The sequence below is a fragment of the Stegostoma tigrinum genome, chromosome 1, assembly GCF_030684315.1.
Source record: "Stegostoma tigrinum isolate sSteTig4 chromosome 1, sSteTig4.hap1, whole genome shotgun sequence".
Classification (NCBI taxonomy): Eukaryota; Metazoa; Chordata; class Chondrichthyes; order Orectolobiformes; family Stegostomatidae; genus Stegostoma; species Stegostoma tigrinum.
This window is the reverse complement of record NC_081354.1, coordinates 186,500,603-186,517,610: the sequence shown is the minus strand read 5'-3', so window position 1 is coordinate 186,517,610 and position 17,008 is coordinate 186,500,603. Positions and strand designations below refer to the sequence as shown.

At 44.8% G+C, this 17,008-nt stretch overlaps 1 protein-coding gene across 1 annotated transcript in view; it reads left to right on the top strand.

Moving 5' to 3' along the window:
• Nucleotides 1-15,914, top strand: part of LOC125455290 (hematopoietically-expressed homeobox protein Hhex-like) — a 50,956-nt gene extending 35,042 nt beyond the window's left edge. The window contains exon 4 of the mRNA XM_059644897.1: nt 12,013-15,914. Within this exon, the coding sequence (XP_059500880.1) occupies nt 12,013-12,276 (264 nt within the window). The 3' untranslated portion in view covers nt 12,277-15,914. The remainder of the gene's footprint in view (nt 1-12,012) is intronic.
• The last annotated feature ends 1,094 nt before the right edge of the window (nt 15,915-17,008 follow it).

Below are 17,008 nucleotides of genomic sequence, written 5' to 3'. Positions count from 1 at the left end.
CTCCAACAGTGCAGCATTCCCACGGCACTGCACGGGGAGCAGCAGCCCTGATTCTGTGCTGGTCATTTGCAATTGGGTTGAACCCTCAACCATATCAGAGTGATAAGAGGGTTTCCCCCACAGCTCAGAGCGTGTCTGAATGACAAGGATTGAGAGAGCTCAGTGGCTGTGAGCCCGGGGCTAGTTCGCTCAGCTTGCAGCTGTAACCTGTAGATCAGTATTTGCGAGCTGTCTGAGTGTTGCAGTGAGTGGGTGTGAAACAAACAAAAAATAAAGGGCCAAGAAAAGAAAATGGGAGTCATGCTGTGGTTAATCACATGACTGGCACATCTGGTGAACCTGTGACTTCAAACACGCTCCTTGCTTCACACGTCTTTTTTCTGTACCTTGATCGAGCCTGAGATCACTTGGTTTCGTTGGTAATGTTGCTCTTTCCAATATCAGACTTTCAGCAGAAGAATACACCGCTTCTGTATCTCCTTATGTGAGAAAGGGTCTGCTGGTTTTTTTTATTCATTCACAGGATGAGGGTGTCACTGACCAGGCAGCATTTATTGCCCATCCCTAATTACCCAGAAGGCAGTTAAGAGTCAACCACATTGCTGTGGGTCTGGAGTCACATGTAGGCCAGACCAGGTAAGGATGGCAGTTTCCTTCCCTAAAGGACATTAGTGAACCAGATGGGTTTTTCCAACAGTTGACAATGGATTCATGGTCGTCATTAGACTCTTAATTCCAGATATTCATTGAATTCAAATTCCACCATCAGCTGTGGTGGGAAGCGAACCCGGGTCCCCAGAACATTGTCTGGGTCTCTGGATTAATAGCCCAGCGATAATACCACGAGGCTATTGCCTCTCCTTTGCTCAGACTGATTCCTGGGATGGCAGGACTGATCCATAAAAAGTGACCAGACCTATTAGGGCTATTTTCTCTGAAGTTTGGAGAAATGAAGAGGGGTCTCATGGGTACCTTTAAACTTCTAAAAGAATTAGACAGGGTAAATGCCAGAAGGATGTTTCCGATGACCAGGAATTCCAGAGCCTAGCTTAATGATAATGGGGAGGCTATTTAAGACTGAGATAAGACAAAGGCCTTCACCCAGAAGGGTGGTGAGCCTGTGGAACTCTCATCCACAGAAAGCAGTTGAGGCTAAAGCATTGAATGTTTTCAATAAGAACTTAGATATAGTGCTTAGGGCTGAGGAGACCAGAGGGAGTCAGGAAGAAAGTTGGAACAGGGGACTGAGCTGGATGATCAGTCAAGGTTATATTGAATGGCAGAGCAGGCTTGAAGGGCTGAATGGCCTCCTCCTGCCTCTGTTTTCTGTGTTTTTATGCTGTTAACATTCACCTGAATGAAGGCTGGCAGGAGATTGAACAATTTCAGGAAAGCTGGAGAATTAAAGGAAGGGAGAGTGGTGAGGAGGTAGAGAAGTAGGAGAGTGTTTAGTGTCACTGAGTCATTCAAACAGACCCTTCAGTCCGACCAGTCCATGCTGACCAAGTTTCGTAAATTATATTAATCCATTTGCCTGCATTTGTATTACATCTCTCTAACTTTTTTTTGTGTAACTTTTCAATGTTGTGATTGTACCCACATCTACCACTTCCTCTGGCAGCTCATTCCATTCATGCACCACCATTCTGGGCGCCCCTTCGGTCCCTTTTTAATCTTTCCCATTTCACCTTAAACCTGTCCCCTCTAGTTTTGAACTCCCCTACCCTGCAAAAAGACCTTTGTTATTCACATTATTTTTATTTTATTAATTTACGGGATGAGGGCGTCACTGGCCAGGCAGCATTTATTGCCCCATCCCTCATTGCCCAGGGGGCAGTTAAGAGTCAACCACATTTCCGTGGGTCTGGAGTCACATGTAGGCCAGACCAGGTAAGGATGGGAGTTTCCTTCCCTAAAGGACATTAGTGAACCAGATGGGTTTTTCCTGACAATCGACAATGGATTCACAGTCATCATTAGATTCTTAATTACAGATATTTATTGAATTCAAAATCCACCATCTGCTGTGGCGGGATTCGAACCCAGGTCCCCAGAACATTACCAGGCTTTCTGGATTAACAGTCCAGCGATAAGACCACTAGGCCATCGCCTCCCCATTGTCGAGATCCCTCACTATTTTATAAACCTGTACAAGGTACTGCTCAATCCCCGATGCTCAAGCACCTTTGTACATTAACGATCTGGATGAAGGAACTGTGGCATTCTGGCTAAGTTTGCAGATGATACAAAGACAGGTGGAGGGACAGGTAGTATTGAGGAGGTGGGGAGGCTGCTGAAGGATTTGGACAGGTTAGGAGAGGGGGTAAAGAAGTGGGAGTACAATGTGGGAAAGTGTGAGGTCATACACGAAGGTAAGAATAAAAGCATGGACTGTTTTCTAAATGGGGAGAAAATTCAGAAATCTGAAGTGCAAAGAGACTTGGGAGTTCTAATCCAGGATTCCTGAAATGACACAGTTTGGAGCTGGATGAACACAGCAGGCCAGACAGCATCAGCCGAACAGGGAAGCTGGTGTTTCGGGTCGGGAACTTTATTCAGAAACTGGCTCAAATATTTTCACAATGTCTTCTAGTGTTATACTTGCAAGCAGCAGATACACTTTCTCTCTTTCTATTCTCCTGAATATTCACTAAAAATCACCCCTTTTGCTTTTAAATTCCAGCAATTGTGGAACCTCTCCTTATCATTAGTCTCAGTCATAAATTAGTGCCCCCTTATTCAGAGACTATTGGAAACATGACCTGACAGGATAGATGTGGGGAGGACGTTTCCCCTTGTGGGATATCAGAACGCATCATCTCAGAAAAATGGTCTGCGGATTTAAGACAGAGATGAGGAAGAATTTCTTCTTTCAAAGGGTAGTGAATCTGTGGAATACTTGACCAGCTGGAGGGCTCTCGAGACTGGGTCAAAGAACAAAGAAAATTACAGCACAGGAACAGGCCCTTCGGCCCTCCAAGCCTGTGCTGATCGAGATCCTCTGTCTAAATCTGTCATCTATTTTCTAAGGGTCTGTATCCCTCTGCTCCCTGCCCATCCATGTACCTATCCAGATACGTCTTAAAAGACACTATCGTGTCTGCATCTACCACCTACGCTAGCAACGCGTTCCAGGTGCCTACCACCCTCTGTGTAAAGAACTTTCCACGCATATCTCCCTTAAACTTTCCTCCTCTCACTTTGAACTCATGACCCCTAGTAATTGAGTCCCCCACTCTGGGAAAAAGCTTCTTGCTATCCACCCTGTCTATACCCCTCATGATTTTGTAGACCTCAATCAGGTCCCCCCTCAACCTCCGTCTTTCGAATGAAAGAAATCCTAATCTATTCAACCTCTCTTCATGGCTAGCACCCTCCATACCAGGCAACATCCTGGTGAACCTCCTCTTCACCGTCTCCAAAGCATCCACATCCTTTTGGTAATGTGGTGACCAGAACTGTACATAGTATTCTAAATGTGGCCGAACCAAAGTCCTATACAACTGCAACATGACCTGCCAACTCTTGTACTCAATACCCTGCCCAATGAAGGAAAGCATGCCATATGCCTTCTTGACCACCCTATTGACCTGTGTTGCCACCTTCAGGGAACAATGGACCCGAACACCCAGATCTCTCTGTTCATCAATTTTCCCCAGGACTTTTCCATTTACTGTATAGTTCGCTCTTGATTTGGATCTTCCAAAATGCATCACCTCACATTTGCCTGGATTGAGCTCCATCTGTCATTTATCTGCCCAACTGTCCAGTCTATCTATATTCTGCTGTAATCTCTGACAGCCCCCTTCACTATCTGCTACTCCACCAATCTTAGTGTCATCTGCAAACTTGCTGATCAGACCACCTACACCTCCCTCCAGATCATTTACACATATCTCAAACAACAGTGGTCCCAGCACAGATCCCTGTGGAACACCACTGGTTACAGGTCTCCAATTTGAGAAACCCCCTTCCACTACAACTCTGTCTCCTGTTGCCCAGCCAGTTTTTTTTAATCCATCTCGCTAGCACACCCTGGACCCCATGTGACTTCACTTTCTCCATCAGCCTGTCATGGGGAACCTTATCAAACACCTTACTGAAGTCCATGTATATAACATCTACAGCCTTTCCCTCATCAATCAACCTAGAATTCTTTGAGGAAGTGACAATCAAGCTGGTAAGACATGACCTTCCCTGCACAAAACCATGTTGCCTATCAGTAAAAAGCCTATTTTCTTCCAAATGGGAATAGATCCTATCTCTCAGTATCTTCTCCAGTAGCTTCCCCACCACTGACGTCAGGCTCACTGGTCGATAATTACCTGGATTATCCTTGCTGCCCTTCTTAAACAAGGGGACAGCATTAGCAATTCTCCAGTCCTCTGGAACCTCACCCGTGTTTAAGGGTCATTAAGTATATTCCAGGCTAACATAGATTTTTAATTGAGAAAGGAATTAAAGGTAATTCCTCCTCCTGTTCCTGTGAAATCTACTCACATGTGACATTGCATTCACTAAAAATTAAATATACATGTTGTTACAAAGTAGTTGAATTCCTCTAATAATTAAAACTGAAACACCCAGGAAGGTGCACCTCACCTCGAAATCTGTTATAGAAAGTGTGAAAAGTGGTATGACCTGTTTCTCACCACCTCACCCCAGCACCCCTCCTCACAGCAAGCTGAGAGAAAGGAGAGGTTAAATGAAATGAGCTCCTGACAGTCACTCTATCAATAATAAGTAACAGTTTCTTTCACTCACTCTAACACTGAACAAATTAACAAAATCACACACAAACTGAACAATTCTCCCTCAACTACGAACTACTCCTGAGTAAAACAAAATTTTAATGATATATTGTTCTCATTAATATGAGTCCCACTTACACAACACAAATTAATTTTAAAAAAGATTAAAACCTAATCTTTTGAAACTAGTCAGGATAAGTCTTCTGGAATGTTCTTTGCCTTCTCTGCTGTCCTCCAGTCAGGAACACCTTCCTCCATTGAATTCTTGTGTCAGGAATATGTCCTACGAGTACTGTAGTACCTTTATTGAGATGCTGCTTACTCTGAGAGCATATAGATTTCAGGTGGAGCCAATGATTTTCTCTTTCTTTAGAGCTGATAGCTATTGGGAGCTGTTTTCTTAACAGATGGCAGTTTGATCTCACACCAATTTTCAAATTCCATCTTCTTTCATCCCCTTGATTACCAATTTATTTCTTCTGATAGGATTGGTCCGAGGTTGTCAAAACCATCAGATTTAAGTTTAGTTGGGTTTTGGTGTCTAGGGCCTGGTTTGAATGAATTGGCTAAATTCAACAACGTGTTGATTTGGTAAAGATGCTGCTTTCCCTGCCTACAGTACAGTTTTTTGATGCAAAGTTTCAATTTCCAGAGCTGTATGCATCTGCTGCTGCCTGCAGACGCTTTCTTTTAAAAATCTCCAAGCCTAGAAAAAACACATCATCTTTTAAAAGGACCACACATTCTCCCCGCCCCCGCCCTGAACTACCCTCTATCATTTTACAAACAAATTCTGATATCTTGCCTTGCAATCCACAAGTACTACATCCAACTTTGCAACAATGTTAAAGTCTTGGGGCTTTTCTAAAATTACCCATGAACATTGTAGGTCACATGAGATCCAGGGACAATGTACCAATTGGATACAAAATTGGATTGATCGTAGAAGAAGAAGGTGGTGGTGGAGAGTTGGTTGTTTTGGACTGGAGCCCTGTGACCAGTGGTGTGCAGCAAGGATTGGTGCTAGGTCCACAGCTTTCCGTCAATTGTATAAATGATTTGGACGAAAATATAAAACATACGGTTAGTAAGTTTGCAGATGGCACCAAAATTGGTGGTAGAGTGGACAGTGAGGATGATCATCTAAGTGCACAATGGGATCTTGATCAACTGGGCCAGTGGGCCAAGGAGTTTTATTGAGATAAATGTCAGGTGTTGCATTCTGAGAAGACAAACCAGGGCAGGACCTACACAGTTAATTCTAGGCCTCCGGCGAATATTGTCAAATAGAGAGACCTAATGGTTCGTGTACGTAGTTCCTTGAAAGTGGAGTCACAGGTAGACAGGGTGATGAAGAAAATGAATGGTATGCTTGCCTTCATTTGTAAGGGCATTGAAAATAAGAGTTGGGGTGTCATCTTACAAGTTCTTCACCCAGAGAGTTGTGAGCGCATGGAATAGTTTACCAGTGGTAGTCGTGGAAGTGGAGTCATTAGTGACATTTAAGCGACTGCTGGACATGCACATGGACAGCAGTGAAGTGAGGGGAATGTAGGTTAGGTTATTTTATTTTTGGATTAGGATTATTCCACAGCACAACATCGTGGGCCGAAGGGCCTGTACTGTGCTGTACTTTTCTATGTTCTATGTTCTAAGTATACAAAATATTGGTAAGGCCACATTTGGAATATTGTGAACAGTTCTGGTCTCCCTGCTGTAGGGAGGATGTTATTAAACTGGAAAGGGTACAGAAGAGATTTACAAGAATGTTACTGAGACTACAGGCTTGAGTTATAAGAAGAGGCTGGATAGGTTGGGATTTTTTTGCCTGGAGCATCAGATGCTGAGGGGTGACATTATAGTGGTTTTTGTAAAATGAGGGGCACAGATAATGTGAATAATGAAGGTCTTTTCCCCAGGGTCGGGGAGTCCAAAACTAGAGGGCATAAGTTTAAGGTGAGAGGGGGAAGATTTAAAAGGGACCAGAAGGGCAACATTTTCACACAGAGGGTACATTTAAAAGACATTTGGACAGGCATGTGGATTGGGAAGGTTTAGTGGGATATGGGCAAATGCCAAGAGGCCAAAATAAAGGCCAAATGGAACTAGTTCAGTTTAGGAAACCTGGTCGGCATGGACAAATTGGGCCGAAGGATCTGTTTCTGTGCTGTAGAACTCTATGACTCTGTGACTATATTGGAGCCTGTAGTTTCCCATTGCTTTCTCCATGGTTTTCTCTTTTCTACAGTGTCATGTACAGAAATTTACTCTCCATCACCGACACTCAGTAGCAGCAGTGTGTACTATCTACAGGATGCACTGCAGAAATTCACCAAAGATTCTCAGACAGCACCTTCCAAACCTACGACCACTTCCATCCAGAAGGACAAGGATAGTAGAAACCTAGCAACAACACCCCCTGTAAGTTCCCCTCCGAGCCACTCACCATCCTGACTTGGAAATATATCGCCGTTCCTTCACTGTCACTGGGTCAAAATCCTGGAATTCCCTCCCTAAGGGCATTGTGGGTCAACCTACAGCACATGGACTGCAGCGGCTCAAGAAGGCAGCTCACCCCCACCTTCTCAAGGGGCAGTTAGGGACAGAGCAATAAACGCTGGCCCAGCCCAGCAATGCCCAGGGAAGCAGCTGCAACAGCATTAAAGACCTTTTGAGCTGACACGCTGAAAAGCTGACTGGTTGTGTTAATACCCTTTTTGGGATACAGGCCACGACACAGGCAGGAAGTCAGTGGTTCCAAGGGATCAGCTGGAATGTGGAGTTGTGTGCACAATCAGATCAGCCACGACTGTTTCAAATGATGGAACAGACTGGAGGGACTGAATGGCCCACTCCTTCTAATCCATATGTTTGTGAGTATGTATGTTTGTATGTCCTGTGAATGAATGAAAAGAGAGAAAGCATGTCCTAGAATCTCAACACCTAGATAGTTGCCAAGTGATATCTAATCAGGCGAGAGTTCAGATGAATGAGGGGGGAATCTCATGGACTGTCGTAAAATTCTAACAGGACTGGACAGGGTAGATGCAGGGAGGATGTTCCCGATGGTGGGTGTGTCCAGAATCAGGGGTTGCAGTCTGAGGATTAAGGATGGACTATTTAGGACAGAGATGAGGAGACATTTCTTCACCCAAAGAGTGGTGAGCCTGTGGGATTCGTTACCACAATAAGTAGTTGATGCCAAAACATTGATCCCATTCACTTCAAGTGCTATATCTAGTCACCTCTTGAATACATTCAAAGGTTATAGGGAGAAAGCAGGATTAGGCTATTGAGTTGGACGATCAGCCATGATCATGGAGAATGGCGAACCAGGCTCAAAGGGCTGAATCTTCTCCTTCTGCTCCTATCGTCTGCGTCTCTATGTTTCTATGTAAGTTGTTGTTGGGGGCACTGACTGCAAATGTTGACACTTCGAGGAAAGTCTGCCATGTGTTCACAGTTTCCGATTGTTCTCTAGATAGAGGCAGGTCACCCTGCTGGCAGCTGAATGGGCTGGACAGCCTTTTCAAAGGATACTCAGAGTCAAGGGTGTACTGTAGGATTAGAGTTAGGTCGGGTCAGCCACCCTGGTTGGAGTTTGAACATGGAGCATAGAACATAGAACATAGAACAATACAGCATAGTACAGGCCCTTCAGCCCATGATGTTGTGCCGATCTATTATCCGACTCTAAGATCAAACTACCATGCATTTTAGTATCATAGGGCTGTATTCCTAACTAACTCAGCACCATATGTAATATAATAGCCAAGTTTGATGTTCATGAGGGACAGTAATAGACTCATGCTGCTGGCTCATTGCTTCAAGAAGACAGAAATGTTACAAATGTTAGCCGTGATTTAGCACCCTGTGTTTTCCAATCCTGCTCCAATAATTTGAGCATGCAATCTGAGTTGGCCTTCCAGTGAAGTATTGAGGGAGTGCTGTACTGCCAGAGGTGATTAAATTCATATCTCCATTGGAGATTTTCAGGATGCAATTAACCAGATGCCACACAAAAGGTTATTGTGCAAATGGTGTCAGAGATAACATATGAGTGTGGATAGAGTACTGGTTAGCTAGTAGAAACAGAGAATACATACAAATGGATCCCTGTCTGATTGGCAGATTGTGAAGAGTGGATTCCTGCAGTGATCTGTGCTGGGGCCTTCAAACCTTTACACTCAACATTAATGACTCAGATGAGAGAAGCGAAAGTAGGTAAATTCACAGATTATAGGTACGTTGGAAAGATGCCATTATAAAATTGCAGACCAATACAGATTGAGTGAACGACCAAAGATCTGGCAGATGGAATGCAATGCGGAAAAAAGTAAAGTTAATCGCTTTAGTCGAAAGAATAAAAAACAGAGTATTAAATAAACAATAGAATGGTCTGGAATTCAGAGTGTTCTAATGCATGAATAAGAAATGAAATTATTACACAGGTACAGCAAATTGCTAATGGGGTGCAATGCTTTAGAACATAGAACATAGAACATAGAACAGTACAGCACAGAACAGGCCCTTCAGCCCACAATGTTGTGCCGACCATTGATCCTCATGTATGCACCCTCAAATTTCTGTGACCATATACATGTCCAGCAGTCTCTTAAATGACCCCAATGACCTTGCTTCCACAACTGCTGCTGGCAACGCATTCCATGCTCTCACAACTCTCTGCATAAAGAACCTGCCTCTGACATCCCCTCTATACTTTCCACCAACCAGCTTAAAACTATGACCCCTCGTGCTAGCCATTTCTGCCCTGGGAAATAGTCTCTGGCTATCAACTCTGTCTATGCCTCTCATTATCTTGTATACCTCAATTAGGGCCCCTCTCCTCCTCCTTTTCTCCAATGAAAAGAGACCGAGCTCAGTCAACCTCTCTTCATAAGATAAGCCCTCCAGTCCAGGCAGCATCCTGGTAAACCTCCTCTGAACCCTCTCCAAAGCATCCACATCTTTCCTATAATAGGGCGCCCAGAACTGGACGCAGTTTATAATGAGAGAAATTGAACAAAAATTGAAGAATGTTATTGCTTCAGTTATACGGGGTATTGGTGAGACCACATCATGAATACTGTGTACAATTTGGGCCCTTTACTCAACGAAGGATGTAAATTCAGTAAAGGGTTACTAGATTAATGCCTGGAATATGCAGATCATAGAATGCCTAAGGTGTAGAAGCAGGCTATTCGGCCCAGCAAGTCCACGCCGACCCACCAAAGAGCATCCAAATTATGTGTGGCAGAAGTAGGGTAGATAGAAAGAGACTTGTTCCGTCAATGGAGCAATCAAAGACTGGAAACATAGATGAAGGCAAGGGACAGGAACTTTAGAGGAAATGTCAAGAAGAATTTTTTTTTAGAGGGTGACAGGATTCTGGAACTCACTGCCTGTAATAGTGGTAGGCGCAGAAACCTTCATAACATTGAAGAACTTGGGGTGGCACGGTGGCTCAGTGGTTAACACTGCTGCCTCACAGCACCAGGGACCCGGGTTCGATTCCACCTTTGGGTGACTGCCTGTGTGGAGTTTGCACATTCTCCCCGTGTCTGCGTGGATTTCCAATGGGTGCTCTGGTTTCCTCCCACAGTCCAAAGATGTGCAGGTTAGGTGGATTGGCCATGCTAAATTGCACAAAATGTCCAGGGATGTGCAGGCTAGATGTGGGGTTATGGGGATGTGGGGTGGGGTTTCTGAGAAGGATGCTTTTTGGTGGGTCAGTGTGGACTCAATGGACCAAATAGCCTGCTTGCACATTGTAGGGATTCTGTGAAGTATTTAGCTATGCGCTTGTGGTGATAAAGCTATGGGACAAATACCGGAAAATGGTTAGTTGTTTTACGCAGTGATGGGCTGAAGGGCATTTTTTTCCATGCTATATAACTCTAATTCTAGAGCACACAGGACCTCATTTTAATGTCTCATTGAAAAGAAGAGACCACCAACAGTGCTCCCTCAGTCGGAGCCCACACCAGGGATCCCCACACTAGGGATGCTGGCACAGTTTAAATTCTCATGGGTGGCTTGAACCTAAAATGACCTGACCCTGATGTAAAGAGTGCTGATGACTGCGCCATTGCCACAATTAGCCCATTGCCACTCTGCCATGGGGCACCAGGGCAGCCAAAGGTGATGGTTTTCTATTTGGCCTAACCGTGTAGTTCTACATCATTTTTTTAATCCATCCAAAGAAATAGTCGTTGAATCATAAAATTTTAGAATGGCAACAGTGCAGGAGATGGCTGTTTGTCCGTTATGCCTGTGCTGGCCCTCTGGGGGATATTAATTCTGTAGATCTGCAAATGTTTCCGCTGGAGATAATTATCTAATTTTCTTTGAAACACGAGGATTGAATCTACCGGCAGCACACTCTCAGACACAGCATTCCAGGATACGTCCAGGGACTGTTTAAAACCACTTTTCCCCATATTACTGTGTTTGGCTAATTACTTTAAATCGGGGTCCTGTAGTTATCACAGTCATTCAGTATGGAAACAGAACCTTTGGTCTGACCAGTCAATGCCAATTCATAATCCCACTCTCGCCTAGTCCTGGAGATAGTCAGAACTGTAGATGCTGGAGTCAGAGATAACACAATGTGGAGCTTGAGGAACACAGCAGGCCAGGCAGCCTCAGAGGAATAGGAAAGCTGAGGTTTCGGGTCCTTATGTACTTATCCAAATGTTTTTTAATCATCGTAGCAAAGTCGCATTCACCACTGAGATAACAAGGTGTCGAGCTGGATGAACACAGCAGGCCAAGCAGCATCTTAGGAGCAGGAAGGCTGACGTTTGGGGGGGTCTAGGCCGAAACGTCAGCTTTCCTGCTCCTAAGTTGCTTGGCCTGCTGTGTTCATCCAGCTCTACATCTTGTTATCTCAGATTCTTCAGCATCTGGAATTCCTACTATCTCCACTGCATTCACCACTTCCTCTGGAAGTTCATTCCACGCACACATCTCTCTGCGTTAAAAAAAAAGTTGCCCCTGTCTTTTTCAAAACTTTTTCCTCTCACCTTAAAAATATGTTCCCTTGTCTCAAAGTCCCCAACCCCGATTCTTGAAACTTCTTTTGGGGGTTTCTCTATCTCCCAGGCGCCTCTGGATTTTGACCACTTTGATTGGAATTTCCTTTCTTTCCTCATGAAATCAGTTGGCGTATCGCAAATTGCTCACCCCAGGAGCCTTTCTCCTGTCTCCTTTCCGCACCGCCTCCAGTGTCTTTCATTGCTAACTTCTGCCTGTCCCACAGGATTTGACCGAGGAAGAGAAACCCAACTGGTTCAAAGCCGAGAAAGGAGAGCTCATTGACCCCAACACAGAGGCGGGAGCGCAGCAGCAGACAAAAATGATCGAAACGCACCAGGAATTCTTGGCCCGCTCCCGCTGGAGTCCAAGGGAATCGGATTCACAGAGCACCAAGCAGGACAGTGATGAGGAAGTGGATATTCATTGCGACAAGGCCAAAGATTTCAACAGTCTGTCACAGACAGAGGAAACAGGTCACGCGAAATAGATGGCCTCCCAGTGGAATGTGAAAAGGACTCTAAATGCACTTAGCGTCTCTCTCCCCTGCTACACTCCTTAGAAACTGTGAATCAGGGTCAGAATTAGAGGGGGGAAAAGAACACTGTTAAATCTTGGACCAATTGCTTGCCACGACAGTGAGGTAATTCAAGACATGTTCTTAGGTCTCAAACCCTACCACAGCATCCATCACCTGCAGCTTTCGATCTGACCCTGTCAGTGGGTCAGAGATGATGGGTAAAGGGCTAATGCTGACAGGGGTAAGCATTCTAATCTCAACAGCAGGAACAAAGTCTCCCCTTCTTGAAAATGAAGTGATGAATTTGGCCGGCCCAACCTTGTGTCTAAGTGACAACAGGCCCATTTACAGCCTGCATTTTATTTAGAGTCAGACATAACGAACAGACTCAGTGTTTTCGGAATACACTTCTCCTGACTTTGTGTCATCTGGGAGTGTTTGATGGGAACAGTGTAGAGAGAGCTTTACTCTGTATCTAACCCCGTGCTGTCCCCGTGCTGGGAGTGTTTGATGGGGACGGTGCAGAGGGAGCTTTACTCTGTATCTAACCCCGTGCTGCCCCTGTGCTGGGAGTGTTTGATGGGAACAGTGTAGAGAGAGCTTTACTCTGTATCTAACCCCGTGCTGCCCCTGCCCTGGGAGTGTTTGATGGAGACAGTGTAGAGAGAGCTTTACTCTGTCTCTAACCCCATACTGTCCCTGCCCTGGGAGTGTTTGATGGGGACAGTGCAGAGGGAGCTTTACTCTGTCTCTAACCCCATACTGTCCCTGCCCTGGGAGTGTTTGATGGGAATGGTGTCAAGGTGGTCTACATTCAGCTTAAAGAAATAAAGAATAGTTTACTTCCATTCTAAATAAGTAGAGGGTGTTTTATATCTAACTCTGTGCTGTACATAACCTGAGAATGTTCGATGGTGATGGTGTTGAGGAAGCTGTGCTCTGCATTTAACCCAGTAGTGTCCTTTCTGCAAGTGTTTGATGGGAACAGTGTCGAGGCCAATTTTACTGTTAGTTTAAAAGAATAGTGAGAGCTTTAATTTCAGTTTAAAAGAGTTGAGGGAGCTTCACTCTGTATTTAAGTCAGTGCTGCCCAGTGTTTGATACACACAGTGTAAAAGGAGCATTAACTTCAGTTTAAAACAGTAAAAACATATTTACTTTCAGGTTAAAATAGTAAAGGGAGCTTTACGCTGTATCTAATCCCGTGCTGTCCCTGTCCTGGGGGTGTTTGATGGGGACAGCGTAGAGAGAACTTTACTCTGTATCTAACCCTGTGCTGGGAGGGTTTGATGGAGACAGTGTAGAGGGAGCTTTACTCTGTATCTAACCCTGTGCTGCCCCTGCCCTGGGAGTGTTTGATGGGGACAGTGTAGAGGGAGCTTTACTCTGTATCTAACACTGTGCTGTCCCTGTCCTGGGGGTGTTTGATGGGGACAGCGTAGAGAGAGCTTTACTCTGTATCTAACCCTGTGCTGTCCCTGCCCTGGGAGTGTCTGATGGGGACAGTGCAGAGGGAGCTTTACTCTGTATCTAACACCGTGCTGACCCTGTCCTGGGGGTGTTTGATGGGGACAGCGTAGAGAGAGCTTTACTCTGTATCTAACCCCGTGCTGTCCCTGCCCTGGGAGTGTTTGATGGAGACAGTGTAGAGGGAGCTTTACTCTGTCTCTAACCCCGTGCTGTCCCTGCGCTGGGAGTGTTTGATGGAGACAGTGTAGAGGGAGCTTTACTCCGTCTCCAACCCCGTGCTGTCCCTGCGCTGGGAGTGTTTGATGGAGACAGTGTAGAGAGAGCTTTACTCTGTATCTAACCCCGTGCTGTCCCTGCGCTGGGAGTGTTTGATGGAGACAGTGTATTGGGAGCTTTACTCTGTGTATAACCTTGTCGTGGGAACATTTGATGTGGGACGATGAAGAGGAAGCTTTACTCTGTATCTAACCCCATGCTGTCCCAGTCCTGGGAGTGTTTGATGGGGACAGTGTAGAGGGAGCTTTACTCTGTATCTAACTCTGTTCTGTCCCTGATCTGGGAGTGTTTGATTAATAATTAAATCTGCTTGGTCAGGCCACGTTGAGTGGTTGTGGCTGTCAATAAGACAGCCAGCTTGCTACTGTCCTTTGGGGTCGAAAACCCATGCTGTTCTTACCTAGTTTGACTGAGATGTAACATCAGTCCCACATCTGATGTGGTTGACTGTTCCCTGTTCTGAGAATTGGCTTAGCAATCTTTGTTCAGATACATCAAACCACTATAAAGATTACAAAAACAGAAGTTGCTGGAAAAGCTCAGCAGGTCTGGCAGCATCTGTGAAGAAAAAAATCAGTTAACGTTTCGGGTTCAGTGATCATTCCTCAGAGCTCATAAGTATTAACAAGAGCACATTGATTGCAGTAATTAAAGGAGGTTGCCCACATTTGCCTCAGAGCACTTGGAAGATCGTAAAATCCCTGCAGAGTAGAAGCAGGCCATTCAGCCCATTGACTCCACACTGACCCTCCAAAGAGCGTCCCATCAAGACCCACACCCGTATCCTATCCCAGTAACCTTGCATTTCCCATGGCCAATCCACCTTCACCTGCACACCTTTGGACTGTGGGAGGAAACCGGAGCACCCGGAGGAAACCCACGCAGACACGGGGAGAATGTGCAAACCCCACACAGACAGCCGTCTGAGGGTGGAATCAAACCCTGACGCTGTGAGGCTGCAGTGCTAACCACATGCTGCCCCAATGTTGTGCATTAAAAAATCACTGATGCTAAATTGTTGAAAATAAATGAATCTAAAAATGCCTGTAAACAATCATAAATCACACATGTCCACCTAACTCCAATAGCCCTTTGTCATTACCCATATTTTAGTTTATTCATTCATTGCATTGCTGGCTGGGCCAGTAGGTATTGCCATCTCTAATTTGCCCAGAGGGCAGTTGAAAGTCAACCATATTGCTGGCCCTGGAGTCACATGCAGGCCAAGGTCATAAGTCACATGACACAAGGTTATCATCCCAACAGGCTCATTTGAAACCACAAGCTTTCAGAGCGCTGCTGCTTTGTCATGTGACATGACATGTAGGCCAGGTAAGGATGGCACTTTCCTTTCCTAAAGGACATAAATGAACCAGATGGGTTTTCAGACACTCAGCAATGGTTGTATGATCACCCACTGACTCCAGTTTTTTAATGAATTGATTTTCCAACATCTGCTGTGGTGGGATTCGAACCTGGGTTTCCGGGTTAACAGTCTGGTGATAATACCACAAGGCCAACTGCACTCCTCGCTAATCCATATTTGCTCAAGAGACAAGGTACCCTTGGAGTTTGAGGTTCAGGCCAGCGAATGTCTTTCATATTGACTCGCTCTGCTCCAACCACAAACCTGCCCGCAATTCCCTGAAACCCCTAGGCTGATAAAATATTGTAAATATTTCTGATTTTCAGGTATTCTTTTCGATGTTATTCTTTCGAGGGATCTCACTCCCCTCAGTGTTTCAGATTTCCCAAAGCCTTTGCCAATGACTTTGTTACAGATCAGGGAGAATTCCTGTGGTTTCTGGTCACTTGGAAACTATCCGAGATCCAATACGCTCTATTTTCAAATTATATTTGTATTTTCTCACTTGTTTTGTATGTTTTGAAGAAATAAATGTATGATCTGCAGATTGCTTCGCTGCCATTCCCAGTTTCTTTCACCTTTTTCACTGTCTCCCCCGAGTATCATCACACTGAGATACAGTGTAGCATCTGCAGTTTCTATTATCTATATCATCACACTGAGCAGGTCATTTGACCAGGAGAAGCATCACAGTGAAACTCAACTTTTCATATACTGTTCACACCTTCAAACACACATATATACACTCACACACTCACACACAGACACACTCATTTCCAGTTGCAGACACACGCACTTGCATTCACATGCACGCATACACACTTGCATTCACACATTCACACACACATGCACAAACACACACAAACACACACAGACACACCCACACAGAGACAAGCACAAACACACACACATGCACTCACACAAAAATCACATACTCTCACACAGACACTCAAACACATGTATTCATACACACACACTAAACATACAGACGCACACTCATGCAAACATGCACCCATTCATTTGTATGCACGTGCACACAGGCATGGAAACACAGACACACACACACACACACACACACACACACGCAAACTCTCTCTCTCCCAGACAGGCAGGCACACAGACACAGAAACACACACACGTGATGATCACCCAGAGGTCAATCTTAAAAGCACTTGAAACATGATTTCATGGTTCACCTATTCAAATTGTTGGATACATATTTTCTGTTTGTCAAATGTTCTGCCATAGAGAACCAATGCCAGAACTAGGGTCTATAATGCAAGCTAATTACCAATACCTTCACCGGGGAATTCAGGAGAATCCTCATCAAAGAAATGGTGAGAATGTGAAACAACCAGGCTCAGGGAGCTGAGGTGAATAACATATATTTCAGAGGAAACAAAATAAACACAGTGGAGGTATGGATGGAAAGAAATGTTGAAAGAGTGAGAGAAAGCAGGGCAAGAGGACAGTATACAAATCGAACTCCCCAACTCTTCAGGTAATAAGAACAAGATCTAGGTGTTCTTGTACATCAGTCAATGAAAGCAAGCATGCAGGTACAGCAGGTAGTGAAGAAGGCTAATGGCA